Raw genomic sequence first — 18,038 nt, forward strand, 5'->3', positions numbered from 1 at the left:
AGTAAAAAATGTGACAAGTTCAACCAACCGCGTGTTCTCCTACTGTAGACGGCCTTTACAGTGGAAATAGAAGAGATCCAAGCAAATTACTGTAATGGACCCTAATGGAGCCAAAAGACCCTTATGTGTGACAGGGAGACCAGCAGAGTGCAGTCTCATCAGGATGCATCACCGTCTCGCCAACCGGGAAGGAACCATCATCACGCTCTCCTCCGGGGGCTCCATTAAGGTTCGTATGGCTGTAGTTAATGTGTTTGCCTTCTCTGGCCATGTCGTACACACACCACAGACAGGAAATGGGAGAGGATAATGGGTGCATTCTTAATGGCGCTTCCTGCTGACGATTTTTGCTGTGTTTACTCCTAAACTTGACATGTCCACACACCCCTCAGCTCGAACGATAAATGTCAGACATTGCTTTCTGGAAATGATATCCTGATTACCATTTTAGAGTGCAGTCTGTAATTGTTATGTAATGGCAATCAACTACTTTTGAGAAAGAGGTCTTCAATAGGGCGTTCGCGACCTCAAAAGGGTGTGCAAAAGTACTGCAGGGGGGTTGTAAAATTTTAGTTTTTTCTAAAAAAAAAAAAAATGGTGCATTGCCCATGCCAAATGTATATCAAATTTAAAGGGGAACATTATCACAATTTCAGAAGGGTTAAAACCATTAAAAATCAGTTCCCAGTGGCTTATTTTATTTTTCAAAGTTTTTTTCAAAATTTTACCCATCACGCAATATCCCTAAAAAAAGCTTCAAAGTGCCTGATTTTAACCATCGTTATATACACACGTCCATTTTCCTGTGACGTCACACAGTGATGCCAATACAAACAAACATGGCGGATAGAACAGCAAGATATAGCGACATAAGCTCGGATTCAGACTCGGATTTCAGCGGCTTAAGCGATTCAACAGATTACGCATGTATTGAAACGGATGGTTGTAGTGTGGAGGCAGGTAGCGAAAACGAAATTGAAGAAGAAACTGAAGCTATTGAGCCATATCGGTTTGAACCGTATGCAAGCGAAACCGACGAAAATGACACGACAGCCAGCGACATGGGAGAAAACGAGGACGAATTCGGCGATCGCCTTCTAACCAACGATTGGTATGTGTTTGTTTGGCATTAAAGGAAACTAACAACTATGAACTAGGTTTACAGCATATGAAATACATTTGGCAACAACATGCACTTTGAGAGTGCAGACAGCCCATTTCAGGCGCGCTAAGAACATATATTTTTCCACGATTTCAGCACTCAGGTTAACTATACCTAAATAGACACAAAATACTGCATTACACAAGACTACCCGAATGTACTCGAATGATTGAAAAAAATAAATGTTTTTAAGCTAAATTACTGGTAAACACAGTTTATGTATAATAATTTACGTAAAACCGTGAGTAATGAATAAAGTTTTCATCAATTAATATATTCTGTAGACATACTCTCATCCGCTCTCTTTTCCTGAAAGCTGATCTGTCCAGTTTTGGAGTTGATGTCAGCATCTGCTTTGAGTGTCGCAGGATATCCACACATTCATGCCATCTCTGTCGTAGCATAGCTTTCGTCGGTAAAGTGTTGCGGAACAAACGACTGACCATTTCGTCGGCTTTCCCCACAGCCTCGTATTTTGAACAAATTTCGTCCAATTTCTTGCCACTTTCGCATCTTTGGGCCACTGGTGCAACTTGAATCCGTCCCTGTTCGTGTTGTTACACCCTCCGACAACACACCGACGAAAGTGAGAAAATGGCGGATTGCTTCCCGATGTGACGTCACGTTGTGACGTCATCGCTCCGAGAGCGAATAGTAGAAAGGCGTTTAATTCGCCAAAATTCACCCATTTAGAGTTCAGAAATCGGTTAAAAAATATATGGTCTTTTTTCTGCAACATCAAGGTATATATTGACGCTTACATAGGTCTGGTGATAATGTTCCCCTTTAAATGTTTTTTAAACACACACATTGCTCCAACACAACTAAGTTGAATGAATAATTATTATATTATTGTGTTTAATGTTAGCATATAAGATAGCTTGCGATAAGCTTGCTTGTTATCAGCTTGTAATTAGCGCACTAGTTTTCAGCTAGCAATTAGTGCTCCAGTTGCCAGCTAACAATTATTGCGCCAGTTTTCACCTAGCAATTAGCTCACATGTTGTAAGCGACCAACGTGTGCGGCAATAGTTAGCTACTGATTAGCGCACCACTTGTCAGCTTCAATTAGTGCACACTTAGCGATTAACGTGCCAGTTGTCAGCTAGCTATAAACACGCCAATTGTCAGCTAGGGATTATTGCACCAGTTGCCAATTCGCAATAAGTGCTCCAATTGTCAGCAAGCAATTAGCGTGCTAGTTGTCAGCTAGCGATTAGTGCGCTAGTTGCCAACTAGCTATCAGCGACACTATATAATTTCAATATGTTACTATTGCACAATAAAAAGGTACCTTTAGGACCAGTTTAATTTATAAAACATTTTCATACAAGAGATATAAGTAGGGGGTTCTCGCTTCATCTGTCCGTCAGTCTGGGGGCCCTTGGCCTGGAAAACCTTGAAGACCCCTGCTTTAAGAGAAGCACCTAGCCGGTTGTATTTATTGGTACCCTACATGAAAGGAAATAATGTAATATACAGTCGTCCCTCATTTATCGCGGTTAATTGATAAGCACATTTCTGTGAAGTAGTAATCATTACAAATCGAATATGTTTAAGACCTTCGAAAAATCTTTTAATCCAATATAGTAATGCTGCCTGAGGCTGAACCAATCAGTGGCCAGGATACTGAACAGCGCGCTCTAATTAGTTCAGTCACCTAGTGGCCAGTACTATACTGTAGTATTGATATTTTCGGTTAATTTAGCAGTTTTTATGCTTGGAAATGCTTAATTAAGCCAAACATTTTGTAAAATATGGTTTAAGGAAAAACAAAACAAAGTGAAGCCGCAATATTTGGGACAATATTTTAACAATTGTACTGCATATGTGGAATAAATAATATCAGAAGTTGTGACTTCACTGAATTAAAATTGACTCTGAGTATTGAAAATGCCTTATTTTATTGCAATTCAACACTCTTAAAACAAACAAATATGTATTTACATGAGCAAGCAAGCAAACATATTCAGTCTTACACAAAGGAAAAACATCTAAGTACAGCTTTCATAAGATGTACATTACAGTACTATATCCAGAGGAGACATGATGTTACAGCAATTCACAAATCCGAATTTTAAAGTTTATTGAATAGTTAGAATATTGATAGACTGCTTTGGTGTTGTAATAATTGAGGCTGACCTGGTAAGAGAAACGGAAGACTCCCAATACTCTGTGCATGTGAACCACAAGCCCAGGCCTCCAAATGGTAAACAAATCAAAACCTATTGTCCCGATGTGTTGTTGTTCTTAACTGACCAACAGCAACTACTTCTTCAACGGGCCTGACATTTTACGTAGTCCCTTTATCCTATAGAGCAGCTCGTTGACAAAATCCTGCAGACAAGACACACAAAACAATGACAACAAGCTTAAGATTAGAACATTTTCTCTGCGAAACAGTTCAAAATGTGTCATTACTGGACCATGCCACTGAATTGGTGCCAATTGCGTACCCGGGAAGTAAAATATATAAATGAACAACAAAATTATCTATGAAATAAAAAGTTAATTGCCTTTGTTGCCTGTGCCCAAAATCATACTTTACCATGGAATCAATCATTTAAAATTATTTTTAAAATTGTATATATATTCTATGTCCAATTCAGTCAGACATCACTCTTTAGTGTTGTCACTGGGATCTTTACGACAGCTCTGTCTTTACATGTTAAAGATTGTACTCGTGAAATAATCCTTCAAAGGAACGCACACTCAAGTAGACACAATTACATTTCAGGATTCCATGCAGGGGTTGTGTAAATTCCAGCTCGGGGCATGTCTCGCCAGAACGCTGGCTGGAATTTGAGAGCAAGCAGCAACAAATGTCTATCCACAGTGCGTAGCCGCTTCCAACATACTAATCCACACCACCATGGCGGTAAAAAAAAGTTTAGTTAAAGTTGATTAGTAATAAAATGTCTTCCAAGTACATCACTGGAGGACTCGAGGAAAAGGAATGGCTAAGACACACTAAGCAGGACGACACAAGAAGCTAACCGCTAAAAGTTAAAGTTAAAGTTAAAGTACCAATGATTGTCACACACACACTAGGTGTGGCGAGATTATTCTCTGCATTTGACCCATCACCCTTGATCACCCCCTGGGAGGTGAGGGGAGCAGTGGGCAGCAGCGGTGGCCGCGCCCGGGAATCATTTTGGTGATTTAACCCCCAATTCCAACCCTTGATGCTGAGTGCCAAGCAGGGAGGTAATGGGTCCCATTTTTATAGTCTTTGGTATGACTCGGCCGGGGTTTGAACTCACAACCTACCGATCTCAGGGCGGACACTCTAACCACTAGGCCACTGAGTAGGGGTGATCGATCCAGATGTGGATACTGTCGATACCTAGTATAAACGATACTAAATCAATACTTTTCTTTCTTTTGTTCTTATCAGAATCACTTTTTTGGCCAATTTGTTTTTGTTTACAAATTCTGTGGATACAGGAAGGCTTTGAAGGCAAAACCCAATTGATTTAAATGGGAGCCAATAGTAATTTTTGTTTATGTTTGGTTATTGTGCACTAGCCACTTTATTTTGTTAAAGTGTATGTAGCATTCAATACCACGGATTTAAAACAATACTAGCAAATTCAAAATTTAATAAGATAAGCTTAATAAAAAATGTGTTAATGCTTTGGATCAGGACTCAAAATCGGATTGAATCTGAGGCCAAAAGATTTGGTAAGGATCAGAGGCCAAACATGTTGATTGAGACATGCCTATTAAAAAGTAATTCCTGTCAATGAGTCAAATCTAGTTAAAAATGAAATATATTTGATTGACACGGGGCGGTATAGCTCGGTTGGTAGAGTGGCCGTGCCAGCAACTTGAGGGTTTCAGGTTTGAGCCCCGCTTCCGCCATCCTAGGCATTGCCGTTGTGTCCTTGGGCAAGACACGTTACCCACCTGCTCCCAGGTCACTATGTAAAAGCGCCTAGAGTCACTAGAGAAAAAGCGCTATATACAGGTAAAAGCCAGTAAATTAGAATATTTTGAAAAACTTGATTTATTTCAGTAATTGCATTCAAAAGGTGTAACTTGTACATTATATTTATTCATTGCACACAGACTGATGCATTCAAATGTTTATTTCATTTAATTTTGATGATTTGAAGTGGCAACAAATGAAAATCCAAAATTCCGTGTGTCACAAAATTAGAATATTGTGTAAGGCTAATACAAAAAAGGGATTTTTAGAAATGTTGGCCAACTGAAAAGTATGAAAATGAAAAATATGAGCATGTACAATACTCAATACTTGGTTGGAGCTCCTTTTGCCTCAATTACTGCGTTAATGCGGCGTGGCATGGAGTCGATGAGTTTCTGGCACTGCTCAGGTCTTATGAGAGCCCAGGTTGCTCTGATAGTGGCCTTCAACTCTTCTGCGTTTTTGGGTCTGGCATTCTGCATCTTCCTTTTCACAATACCCCACAGATTTTCTATGGGGCTAAGGTCAGGGGAGTTGGCGGGCCAATTTAGAACAGAAATACCATGGTCCGTAAACCAGGCACGGGTAGATTTTGCGCTGTGTGCAGGCGCCAAGTCCTGTTGGAACTTGAAATCTCCATCTCCATAGAGCAGGTCAGCAGCAGGAAGCATGAAGTGCTCTAAAACTTGCTGGTAGACGGCTGCGTTGACCCTGGATCTCAGGAAACAGAGTGGACCGACACCAGCTGGACTGCTGCTGAGTGGTCCAAAGTCATGTTTTCTGACGAAAGCAAATTTTGCATTTCCTTTGGAAATCGAGGTCCCAGAGTCTGGAGGAAGACAGGAGAGGCACAGGATCCACGTTGCCTGAAGTCTAGTGTAAAGTTTCCACCATCAGTGATGGTTTGGGGTGCCATGTCATCTGCTGGTGTCGGTCCACTCTGTTTCCTGAGATCCAGGGTCAACGCAGCCGTCTACCAGCAAGTTTTAGAGCACTTCATGCTTCCTGCTGCTGACCTGCTCTATGGAGATGGAGATTTCAAGTTCCAACAGGACTTGGCGCCTGCACACAGCGCAAAATCTACCCGTGCCTGGTTTACGGACCATGGTATTTCTGTTCTAAATTGGCCCGCCAACTCCCCTGACCTTAGCCCCATAGAAAATCTGTGGGGTATTGTGAAAAGGAAGATGCAGAATGCCAGACCCAAAAACGCAGAAGAGTTGAAGGCCACTATCAGAGCAACCTGGGCTCTCATAACACCTGAGCAGTGCCAGAAACTCATCGACTCCATGCCACGCCGCATTAACGCAGTAATTGAGGCAAAAGGAGCTCCAACCAAGTATTGAGTATTGTACATGCTCATATTTTTCATTTTCATACTTTTCAGTTGGCCAACATTTCTAAAAATCCCTTTTTTGTATTAGCCTTAAGTAATATTCTAATTTTGTGACACACGGAATTTTGGATTTTCATTTGTTGCCACTTCAAATCATCAAAATTAAATGAAATAAACATTTGAATGCATCAGTCTGTGTGCAATGAATAAATATAATGTAAAAGTTACACCTTTTGAATGCAATTACTGAAATAAATCAAGTTTTTCAAAATATTCTAATTTACTGGCTTTTACCTGTAAATATAATTCACTCACACTCACATGGGCAAATACACATTTTGAGTAGTTTTAATATCAAAAGAAAGACAGAAATATAAGGATTTTTTTTTTAAATAATTACAACAGCCAAAAGGCACTGATTCAGTGGAATGGCCTAACGGTACAAGTAATGGTGCATGTCTCACCTCTATTGGCTTCCCGCATTCCTGCAACAACTCCTACCAAAATGCAGTAAAAGTATGTTAGACATTACTTCACAATATGGTCAAAAGTTTCGGGACAGACTGTTTGTTTTTGCATTTTCACCAGATTTTTCATCATTTTAGACCAGCTATTCTCAAACTGCGGTACGCATAACGCTAGAATTAAGAATCACTTAAATAAATATTCAAACACATTGTTACTATTCAAACTGTGTGTAATGTTATAGCGGCCAAAAATATTAAATGTACGTGTTAAACAAAACCTTTGCCTTGTTTTTAATAAATATTAAGCCCTACTATGATACTGTATTTTAAGGTTGGTCTATAAGGTGGTACTTGGAGAGCCAAGTGTTTTCTGAGGTGGTACAGTTTGTACTTGGTGAAAAAAGTTTGAGAACCACTGTTTTAGACAATATGCTTCCAACTTGGTAAAAGCTAGGTCCAAAAAGGCCTGGCTGCAGTTTTGTTTGGGGAAACCTTAGAGTCTCGACCTTTTTGGGATGAACTACAAATGAATAGCCAGGTCATCTTCTTGTGATGTATGATCGCTCCAATGTTGATCAATAGGGAAAAATACCTCCACACACATCACAATACTCCCAAGTTGTACTTCCTGTACCCCAACACTTTTTTTCCACTGTTTATGAACATTGCAGCGTTGAGCATGACAAGTGTTAGTTCAGATCTAAGCATACAAAACAAATATATTCCCGAGTCAAACAGTAACACAATGTTGAAATGTTATCTGATCCATTGACTTGATATTGGACACTATGCAGTCATCTGTAATTTAGAAGGTTTTTAGAAAAAAATTGTCACACTTTTAAGAAAGAAACTGCTTTCACCAATGTTTTCTTGACAACAGCCAACATAATAATTAAACAAATGAATGTGTGTTGAGATTATGCAAAACTATACATGTTTTTGTGATTTTACAGTACAATTTAAACACCATTATATCTTAGCCATTATCATCACTATGATGCATTTTTACAGGTGTGCCCAAATAATTGTGCAACTAATTTTTTATTGTACAGACAAAATAATTGTATTATGAATTATATATTTTATTATATTAACTTTTTTTAAGCTAGTACAGTATGTATTGACCTACATTGGATTGATTTTTACCATCTTTTTAAACGTTTTAAATTTTGAAAACCTTTCAACGTGGCCTCCTGCAGCCTTCTATTTTGCTGTATGTGTCCCTTGGTAAAACAGTTTTGGACACCCTTGCACCCCTCATGTTACTACTTTTTCCTTCAGTTTGCTGTTTCTTACAAAAAGGTGGGATTCATTCTTTACCTGCAAGTGTATTTAACACTCACCGGTCTGAAGAAAATCCCCTTAACCTACCTCGCTCCCCTTCCAATCATTCAGCACTTTGACAATTTCCCAACTCTGACCAACTTTATTTTGACGTGTTTTCAAAGGTGAGAATATAACTATGGTGATTAAGAGCTGCTGACATGCTGTTGAGTTGGGTACAGTTAAAGGGGGCACTGCAATTTTTATTTTATTTTGTCCATCATCCACAATATTTATGTGAGACAAAAACACGTCTTTGCCTTTTCTGTGCATTCTAAATAGTGAAAAACTGCTAGTAAGAGGGGGCTAACAATGCAGGTAATGATGAATTCCACCTATAAAGCCCTCTAAAAAACATCAAAAGCCTTCATCAACATTTGTTTATACATGCTCTAAGTATGTGTGTAATGTAGTGACAGGCACTTTCATAGTAACATGATATATATATTTACGGTATTTTGGTCATTTTGGGCATTACCATAACTTCCTTCCTGGGCGCGCTGACTTCACAGAACAACGGTAGTGTGCGTTGCTATGCTCTCTGTCAAATCATAATTGTCAACAACAGCAAAGACGGCACTTTTTGTGTTTGCTACCTATAATTGCCAACTTCCTGAGATCCTTGGAATGTTATCATGTAGCACTATTGCTAAACATCCATCCAATTTTCCACCACTTGTCCCTCTCGGGGTCACGGGGGGTGCCGGAGCCTATCCCAGCTGCATTCGGGCAGAAAGCGGGGTACACCCTGGATATTTTAAAACTAAACAGTGACTTACAATATTCTCTCTCACTGAGATGTTGACTGGTAGGATGGTTGTATCTTTCAGCACATGTGCGCTCCTTAAACTGCTGAATTCAAAATAATCCTTAGTGCTCAGATTTAAATAAAAAAAATGCTTCCTAGCGATAGTTTTATGCTGCATTCTATTTGTTTAGCACCATTTAGTATCAAGTTTGTGGATTTTCAAAGTGGACCAACTTCACAACCTTCTACTACACAGATGAGATGCATGATGCATAAATTAGCATGAACTTTTCCAAACTCAAAAGCAATACAGCAGCATCAGAAGCAGCTCAAGTTCCTTCTTCTTTATTTTATGGCGGGTTGCAACCAACGTTTTTCGTAGATGTTGCTAGTAGCTAGTAGCTGGCTGCTCGCTAGTGGTCGAAGGAGCAATATGAACAAGGTGATGTGTCACGACACCAGAAAAGTAGTTCTCTAAGTGTTAGCTCTTACAATAATCATGTCGCTACAGCTTAATAAATAAGCAGATAATTGCATGCTAATGGAGCGTTGTCGGTGGTTTTTGGATGTTTTTTAGAGTGCTCTAGAGGCGGAATAGATTAATTCTTCATTGTTAGCCACTTCCTATAATGGAACTTCGATTTAAAAACGAAGTTGGCTCTTGACCGTGGTTCCTAAATTGAAAAGTTTGTATATCGAATCCAAGTTCTCTACAGGAAACAATGTAAAAATTAATAATGGGTTCCAGCTTTGACAAAAATAAATTTTTTACACTTTAAGCGCAATACAAATCGCTATACGGTACTGTATATTAAACAAATCACAGGGGTGGTTGTTCTTCTTTTTTGTTGTTTTATGGTGGGGCACTCAACATTAAAGGTGCATTACCGCCACCTACTTTATTGTAGTGTGAACCAGAGTTCCCCCCCTTCTCCTTCTCTCACATAGATATATGGTACCTTCCCATACTAAATTCCATCCATCCATCTTCTTCCGCTTATCCAAGGTCGGGTCGCGGGGGCAGCAGCCTAAGCAGGGAAGCCCAGACTTCCCTCTCCCCAGCCATTTCGTCCAGCTCTTCCCGGGGAATCCCGAGGCGTTCCCAGGCCAGCCGGGAGACATAGTCTTCCCAACGTGTCCTGGGTCTTCCCCGTGGCCTCCTACCGGTTGGATGTGCCCTAAACACCTCCCTAGGGAGGTGTTCGGGTGGCATCCTGACCAGATGCCCGAACCACCTCATCTGGCTCCTCTCGATGTGGAGGAGCAGCAGCTTTACTTTGAGATCCCCCCGGATCGCAGAGCTTCTCACCCTATCTCTAAGGGAGAGCCCCGCCACTCGGCGGAGGAAACACATTTTGGGTGCTTGTACCCGTGATCTTGTCCTTTCGGTCATAACCCAAAGCTCATGACCATAGGTGAGGATGGGAACGTAAATCGACCGGTAAATTGAGAGCTTTGCCTTCCGGCTCAGCTCCTTCTTCACCACAATGGATCGATACAGCGTCCGCATTACTGAAGATGCCGCACCGATTCGCCTGTCGATCTCACGATCCACTCTTCCCTCACTCGTGAACAAGACTTCGAGGTACTTGAACTACTCCACTTGGGGCAGGGTCTACACCCCAAATTGGAGATGGCATTCCACCCTTTTCCGGGCGAGAACCATGGACTCTGACTTGGAGGTGCTGATTCTCATCCCAGTCGCTTCACACTCGGCTGCGAACCGATCCAGTGAGAGCTGAAGATCCTGGCCAGATGAAGCTATCAGGACCACATCATCTGCAAAAAGCAGAGACCTAATCTTGCAGCCACCAAACTGGATCCCCTCAACGCCTTGACTGTGCCTAGAAATTCTGTCCATGAAAGTTATGAACAGAACCGGTGACAAAGGGCAGCCTTGGCGGAGTCCAACCCTCACTGGAAACGTGTCCGACTTACTGCCGGCAATGTGGACCAAGCTCTGACACTGATCATACAGGGAGCGGACCGCCACAATCAGACAGTCCGATACCCCATACTCTCTGAGCACTCTCCACAGGACCTCCCGAGGGACACGATCGAATGCCTTCTCCAAGTCCACAAAGCACATGTAGACTGGTATACTAAATTATATTCCATAAACCTGTTTCTTCTAGAAATTTCACTAAAATGTTTTGGTTGCTGCATAGTGCACCTTTGAGAGTAACCTCCTTATGTCTATGTATTCTTTATCCAACTATCCTTTTATTACCAAAGCCAAAATAACAACTACTGACTGAACTGACCTCCTTTCACAGTCTCCTTGCTTACACGCACACACACTGTCACTAACCCTGTGGTGAAATCACAAAACTACTTTCTTTAACAGCCAGGTTGCTACAAGGATTAGGAACAAAAAAGTATATCCACTTTACCTTGTCTGTTAATCGTCTTTGCATGCAATGGAAGGGAGGGGTGGGGGGGAAGGCAGTGTCAACAATGCTGTGGGTACTTCCTGAATGTTTCAAAGCACACATCGCTTGTCCATTGCTCTCTTTGGACTCATTATGAGCTAGCAAAACTAAAATAATTATGTAAAAAAGCTACTGCTGCTTTCGATACCGTCGATCATAATATTTTATTAGAGCATATCAAAACACGTATTGGTATGTCAGACTTAGCCTTGTCGTGGTTTAACTCTTATCTTACTGACAGGATGCAGTGCGTCTCCCATAATAATGTGACCTCGGACTATGTTAAGGTAACGTGCGGAGTTCCCCAGGGTTCGGTTCTTGGCCCTGCACTCTTTAGTATTTACATGCATCATACACAAATACGGTGTTAGCTTTCACTGTTATGCTGATGACACCCAACTCTACATGCCCCTAAAGCTGACCAACACGCCGGATTGTAGTCAGCTGGAGGCGTGTCTGAATGAAATTAAACAATGGATGTCCGCTAACTTCTTGCAACCTAACGCCAAAAAAACGGAAATGCTGATTATCGGTTCTGCTGGACATCGACATTTATTTAATAATACCACCTTAACATTTGACAACCAAACAATTACACAAGGCGACTCAGTAAAGAATCTGGGTATTATCTTTGACCCAACTCTCTCGTTTGAATCACACATTAAGAGTGTTACTAAAACGGCCTTCTTTCATCTCCGTAATATCGCAAAAGTTTGTTCCAATTAATCCACTAGCGACGCTGAGATAATTATTCCTGCGTTCGTTACGTCTCGTCTCGATTACTGTAACGTATTATTTTCGGGTCTCCCTATGTCTAGCATTAAAAGATTACAGTTGGTACAAAATGCGGCTGCTAGACTTTTGACAAGAACAAGAAAGTTTGATCATATTACGCCTATACTGGCTCACCTGCACTGGCTTCCTGTGCACTTAAGATGCGACTTTAAGGTTTTACTACTTACGTATAAAATACTACACGGTCTAGCTCCATCCTATCTTGCCGATTGTATTGTACCATATGTCCCGGCAAGAAATCTGCGTTCAAAGAACTCCAGCTTATTAGTGATTCCCAGAGCCCAAAAAAAGTCTGCGGGCTATAGAGCGTTTTCTATTCGGGCTCCAGTACTATGGAATGCCCTCCCGGTAACAGTTAGAGATGCTACCTCAGTAGAAGCATTTAAGTCCCATCTTAAAACTCATTTGTATACTCTAGCCTTTAAATAGCCCCCCTGTTAGACCAGTTGATCTGCCGTTTCTTTTCTTTTCTCCTCTGCTCCCCTCTCCCTTGTGGAGGGGGAGACACTCAGGTCCGGTGGCCATGGATGAAGTGCTGGCTGTCCAGAGTCAGGACCCGGGGTGGACCGCTCGCCTGTGCATCAGTTGGGGACATCTCTCCACTCGGGATGGTTTCCTACTGGCCCCACTATGGACTGGACTCTCACTATTATGTTGGATCCACTATGGACTGGACTCTCACAATATTATGTCAGACCCACTCGACATCCATTGCATTCGGTCTCCCCTAGAGGGGGGGGGGGTTACCCACATATGCGGTCCTCTCTAAGGTTTCTCATAGTCATTCACATCGATGTCCCACTGGGGTGAGCTTTTCCTTGCCCTTATGTGGGCTCTGTACCGAGGATGTCGTTGTGGCTTGTGCAGCCCTTTGAGACACTTGTGATTTAGGGCTATATAAATAAACATTGATTGATTGATTTGAGAAAAAAAAACGCTTGAAAAGCACACAAAGTGGCACAGTAGCTGCAACACAGTGCAGACAAATAATGAGAAGTAAGCATCAGAGATCGCTCGGCTCGCCCACGATGGGTCTGCTGCCATTCACGAAATGGCTGCCCTGCCATATTTTTAGTTTGTCTACGGTTCTAAAATCAAAAAGTTCTCACAACGAGGGGTTTGTAAACCGAGATTTCAGAAATGCACAGAAAAGGGAAAGAAGTTAAAATTAAAGTCCCAACGATAGTCACAAACACACGAGGTGTGGTGAAATGATCCTCTGTATTTGACCCATCCCCTTGTTCACCCCCTTTAGAGGTTAGGGGAGCAGTGAGCAGCAGCCGTGGCCACGCTCGGGAATCATTTTGCTGATTTAACCCCCAATTCCAACCCTTGATGCTGAATGCCAGCAGGGAGGCAATGGGTCCCATTTTTATAGTCTTTGGGTTTGAGCTCACAACCTTCCAGTCTCAGGGCGGACACTCTAACCGCAAGGCCACTGAGCAGGTCTCACAAGGCCACTGAGCAGGTCTTGACTACTGAGAACGCTAAGCGTGTTCTCGTCTCACACAAGCATTGTGGCTTTAAAAAAAAAAAAGTGCAGTTCCCCCTCAAGAACTCTTATCATTTAAAACAAATAATATTGAGAGCATATTGCTGGATCATCTCTGTTTTGTGTCAACCTTACCTGGAGTCGAAGTCTTTGCCCTTCATCTGATAGTTCCAAGAGCTCGTCTATGTCAATCTCCAGCTCTGGGATGTCTTCTTCCTGTATGAGTCCAAATATAATGAAGCAATGTTGTCTGTAAGCCTTCATTGCTATCCTTGTGTTACACCCGTGTGCAGGAGACAAAAGCCCACAGTGATATATGCCATGCTAAATCCCAGTGGAATGATTGTCCACACCATTGAGCAGAGTCACCGGGAGGGAAAAGAAGCGAGGGCGTAGATGTTTCCTGTGTGCCTATTAGCCCAAGACACCATTGTAGTCATAACTTTTTTTAAACTTCTAATTGAGGCTATGGAATAAATGATATTCCAAATGTGTCTTATCAAAAACTTTATGACTTTATGACTGAAGGGGGGAATCCCAGGAGGGAAATTGGCCACCAGTATATTCAGACTCAGCAGGTGTACGCTCAAATCTGACAGCTTGGTTTGCTTTTCTAGGGGAAAGTTTTCCGGTTGGGAAGGTTTCATGGCTTGGACGGTTTTCTGGATGATGAGAGCTAATCAATGTGAAGTGCTGAGTAGTGGAGTGGATGGACCCTCCTGCTAGGTCTCCTGTGCCCCCTCTAATTGATACACGCTGCCAGAAAGATTCTGCTGATGTCTGCAGGATGGAACCTTTTCTTTTTTTTTTCTTTTTATCACGTTGGTTAATGATGCTGTTCGTATTGTGTTTTACCTGTCTAACTCCAATTATAAATATATAAATGGGATGATATATTTCATTTTATAGCTATAATTCATTGTTGCATCTCTGCATGTAATGTATTTTCCATTGCTGCAAAGCCCTGCGTGTGATTCTAACTGGAAGCTACAGCCGCCTATTCAAATGAATTGGAACAACATGTTTAACCATGCACTGGAAATGCTCTGTTTTTCTGATTTTTACATTCTTGCCACTCAGGGGTCACAATAATCACTTTAAATCATCAGGTTGGCAGTGGCTAAACAATTTAGGAATAAATATAGTCCGGGTTGTGAAGGGAAGTGAATTATATTTATATAGCGCTTTTTCTCAAGTGACTCAAAGCGCTTTACATTGTAAAACCCAATATCTAAGTTACATTTTTAAACCAGTGTGGGTGACACTGGGAGCAGGTGGGTAAAGTGTCTTGCCCAAGGACACTACGGCAGTGACTAGGATGGCGGAAGCGGGGATCGAACCTGCAACTCTCCAGTTGCTGGCACGGCTGCTCTACCAACCAAACTATACCGCCCCACAATTGGGGTTAAAATTTGAGTGGTCCTAAAAAGATTCTGCACGTCCCAGTAGATGGCACACTTCCTGATCAGAAATCCCACAATATTTACATGTTTCCCAGCAGGAAGAAGACATTAAAACAACGTTGAGAACTTGTTGAATGAGGTCCTGGCGTTGAGCAACTCAAACCTTACGTTGGAACAACATGCTTTTTGACGACGTTTAATCAATGTTGGGTTCTGACGTTGATCTGACCAATGAATTTTGGTCATTTTCCAACTCAAATACAACGTTGAAACAACATGCTTTTTGACAACATCTATTCAATGTCAGGTTGTGGCGTTGATTTGACCATTGAAATTTGGTAATTTCCCAAATGTGTCCCAATTTACAAATACAACTACGGAAACCAAAAACCAGTGAAGATGGCACGTTGTGTAAATCGTAAATAAAAACGGAATACACTCATTTGCAAATCCTTTTTTCAACCTATATTCAATTGAATTCACTGCAAAGACAAGATATTTAATGTTCGAACTGACATACTTTGTTATTTTTTGAAAATACTAGCTCATTTGGAATGTTGTGCTTGCAACATGTTTCGAAAAAGCTGGCACAAGTGGCAAAAAAAAGACTGATAAAGTTGAGGAATGCTCATCAAACACTTATTTGGAGCATCCCACAGGTGAACAGGCTAATTGGGAACAGGTGGGTGCCATGACTGCGAATAAAAGCAGCTTCCATGAAATGCTCAGTCATTCACAAACAAAGATGGGGCGAGGGTCACCACTTTGGGAACAAATGCGTGAGCAAATTGTCGAACAGTTTAAGAACAACATTTCTCAACGAGCTATTACAAAGAATTTAGGGATTTCACCATCTACGGTCTGTAATGCCATCAAAAGTTTCAGAAAATCTGGAGAAATCACTACACTGCACGAAAACCAACGTTGAATACCTGTGACCTTTGATCCCTCAGGCGGTATTCAATCAAAAAGCGACATCAGTGTCTAAAGGATATCACCACATGGGCTCAGGAACACTTCAGAAAACCACTGTCAGTAACTACAGTTCGTCGCTACATCTGTTATTGCAAGTTAAAACTCTACTATGCAAAGTGAAAGCCATTTATCAACAACACCCAGAAGTGCCGCCGGCTTCGCTGGGCCCGAGATCATCTAAGATGATCTTATGCAAAGTCTAAAAGTGTTCTGGGGTCTGACGAGTCCACATTTCAAATGATTTTTGGAAACTGTGGATGTGGTGTCCTCAGGACCACAGAGGAAAATAATCATCTGGATTGTTATAGGCGCAAAGTTAAAAGCCAGCATCTGTGATGGTATGGGGGTGTATTAGTGTCCAAGGCATGGGTAACTTACACATCTGTGAAGACATCATTAATGCTGAAAGGTACATACAGGTTTTGGAGCAACATATGTTGCCATCCAAGCAACATATTTTTCATGGACGCCCCTGCTTATTTCAGCAAGACAATGCCAAGCCACATTCTGAACGTGTTACAACAGTGTGGCTTCGTAGTAAAAGAGTGTGGGTACTAGACTGGCCTGCCTGTATTCCAAAGCTGTCTCCCATTGAAAATGTGTGGCACATTATGAAGCGTAAAATACAGAGACTTAAGCTGTACATTAACTAAGAATGGGAAATAATTCCGCCTGAAAAGCTTAAAGAATTGGTCTCCTCAGTTCCCAAATGTTTACTGAGTGTTGTTAAAAGGAAAAGCCATGTAACACATTGGTAAAAATGCTCCTGTGCCAACTTTTTTGCAATGTGTTGCTGCCATTAAATTCTAAGTTAATGATTACTTGCCAAAAAAAATGAGTTTCTCAGTCAGAACATTAAATATCTTGTCTTTGTAGTTTATTCAACTGAATACCAGTTAAAAAGGATTTGCAAATCATTGTATTCTGTTTTTATTTACAAATTACACAACATGCCAACTTCACTGGTTTTGGGTTTTGTATTTTACACTTTTGCAGTTTTAAAGGACATGTATGTATAATCAACATTGTATCAATGTATTGTGCCTGCTGGGTTAGGTCTATGTTTCATCAATAATGTTTTTCATTAAATGTCCGAACCAGTGACGTCATCAGGCCATTTTGAGGGGCCTAAAGGCTTTAAAATGATTTGGTGTTGTTTTATTTTATAAAAAAATCTTTTTTTTTGTTTTTGTTTTTTAACAAAATGGTGCTGACAAATGTGATATGAAGAATGTCAGTCAAGTTGCCCTTTACTTCATAATGTATAGTAGAAATGAGCTGATCCATGTAGGATTATCATTAGTGGATTGTAAAAATCAGAATAATACATAATTATAATAATAATAATTATTATCATTATTCCATCTCACAAACGCGCATGCGGTAGCGGTAGTTGTGACCCCAAGATGTGGAGACAGGAGAGGGCGTGCAGGTTAAAGAGTTTAATACTCTTAACTACATTTCAAGGGTGTCGCAGCAGCAAGAACACATGCACACTAAACAGAATACGCTATGTCATGGATTCTCAAACAGTGGTACGTGTACCACTTTAGTGGTACGTGGGCTCCAGCTAGTGGTACGCCAAAGAATCACTTAATTAAGGTACAGTGTTTTATTTTCCAATATTCAAACACAGCGTTACTGTTTCAACTGTGTATAATGCTACAGTGGCCAAGCATAGTAAATATATTTGTAATATAAAACCTTTGCCTTATTTTTAGTGAATACCGAGGCCTACTACCCTACTATATTTGAATGTTGGTCATTACGGTGATACTTGGAGAGCCAGGTTTTACCTTAGGTGGTACTTGGTGAAAAAGGTTTAAGAACCACAATAATAATAATGTCCAAAACTGTCATGTAGGATCATGCCTATTATAAGTCCATATACTAGGGGTTAAACGTCGCAGTTGTTTGAAAACTACTTTCAAAACCAAAACGATATATAGATTTTTTTCCTACATTTTAGGGCTC

General features: G+C 41.0%; 1 protein-coding gene across 1 annotated transcript in view; it reads right to left on the reverse strand.

Annotated features, from left to right (window-relative positions):
• Nucleotides 1-3,064: 3,064 nt before the first annotated feature.
• The window catches only part of ppp1r14d (protein phosphatase 1 regulatory inhibitor subunit 14D), a 22,938-nt gene continuing 7,964 nt past the window's right edge, over nt 3,065-18,038 (reverse strand). The window contains exons 2-4 of the mRNA XM_061968689.2: nt 13,822-13,902; nt 6,894-6,926; nt 3,065-3,499 (exon numbers count right to left, since the gene is read on the reverse strand). Of these exons, the coding sequence (XP_061824673.1) occupies nt 3,431-3,499; nt 6,894-6,926; nt 13,822-13,902 (183 nt within the window). The 3' untranslated portion in view covers nt 3,065-3,430. The remainder of the gene's footprint in view (nt 3,500-6,893; nt 6,927-13,821; nt 13,903-18,038) is intronic.

Source organism: Nerophis lumbriciformis, linkage group LG08 (assembly GCF_033978685.3).
Source record: "Nerophis lumbriciformis linkage group LG08, RoL_Nlum_v2.1, whole genome shotgun sequence".
Taxonomy (NCBI): Eukaryota; Metazoa; Chordata; class Actinopteri; order Syngnathiformes; family Syngnathidae; genus Nerophis; species Nerophis lumbriciformis.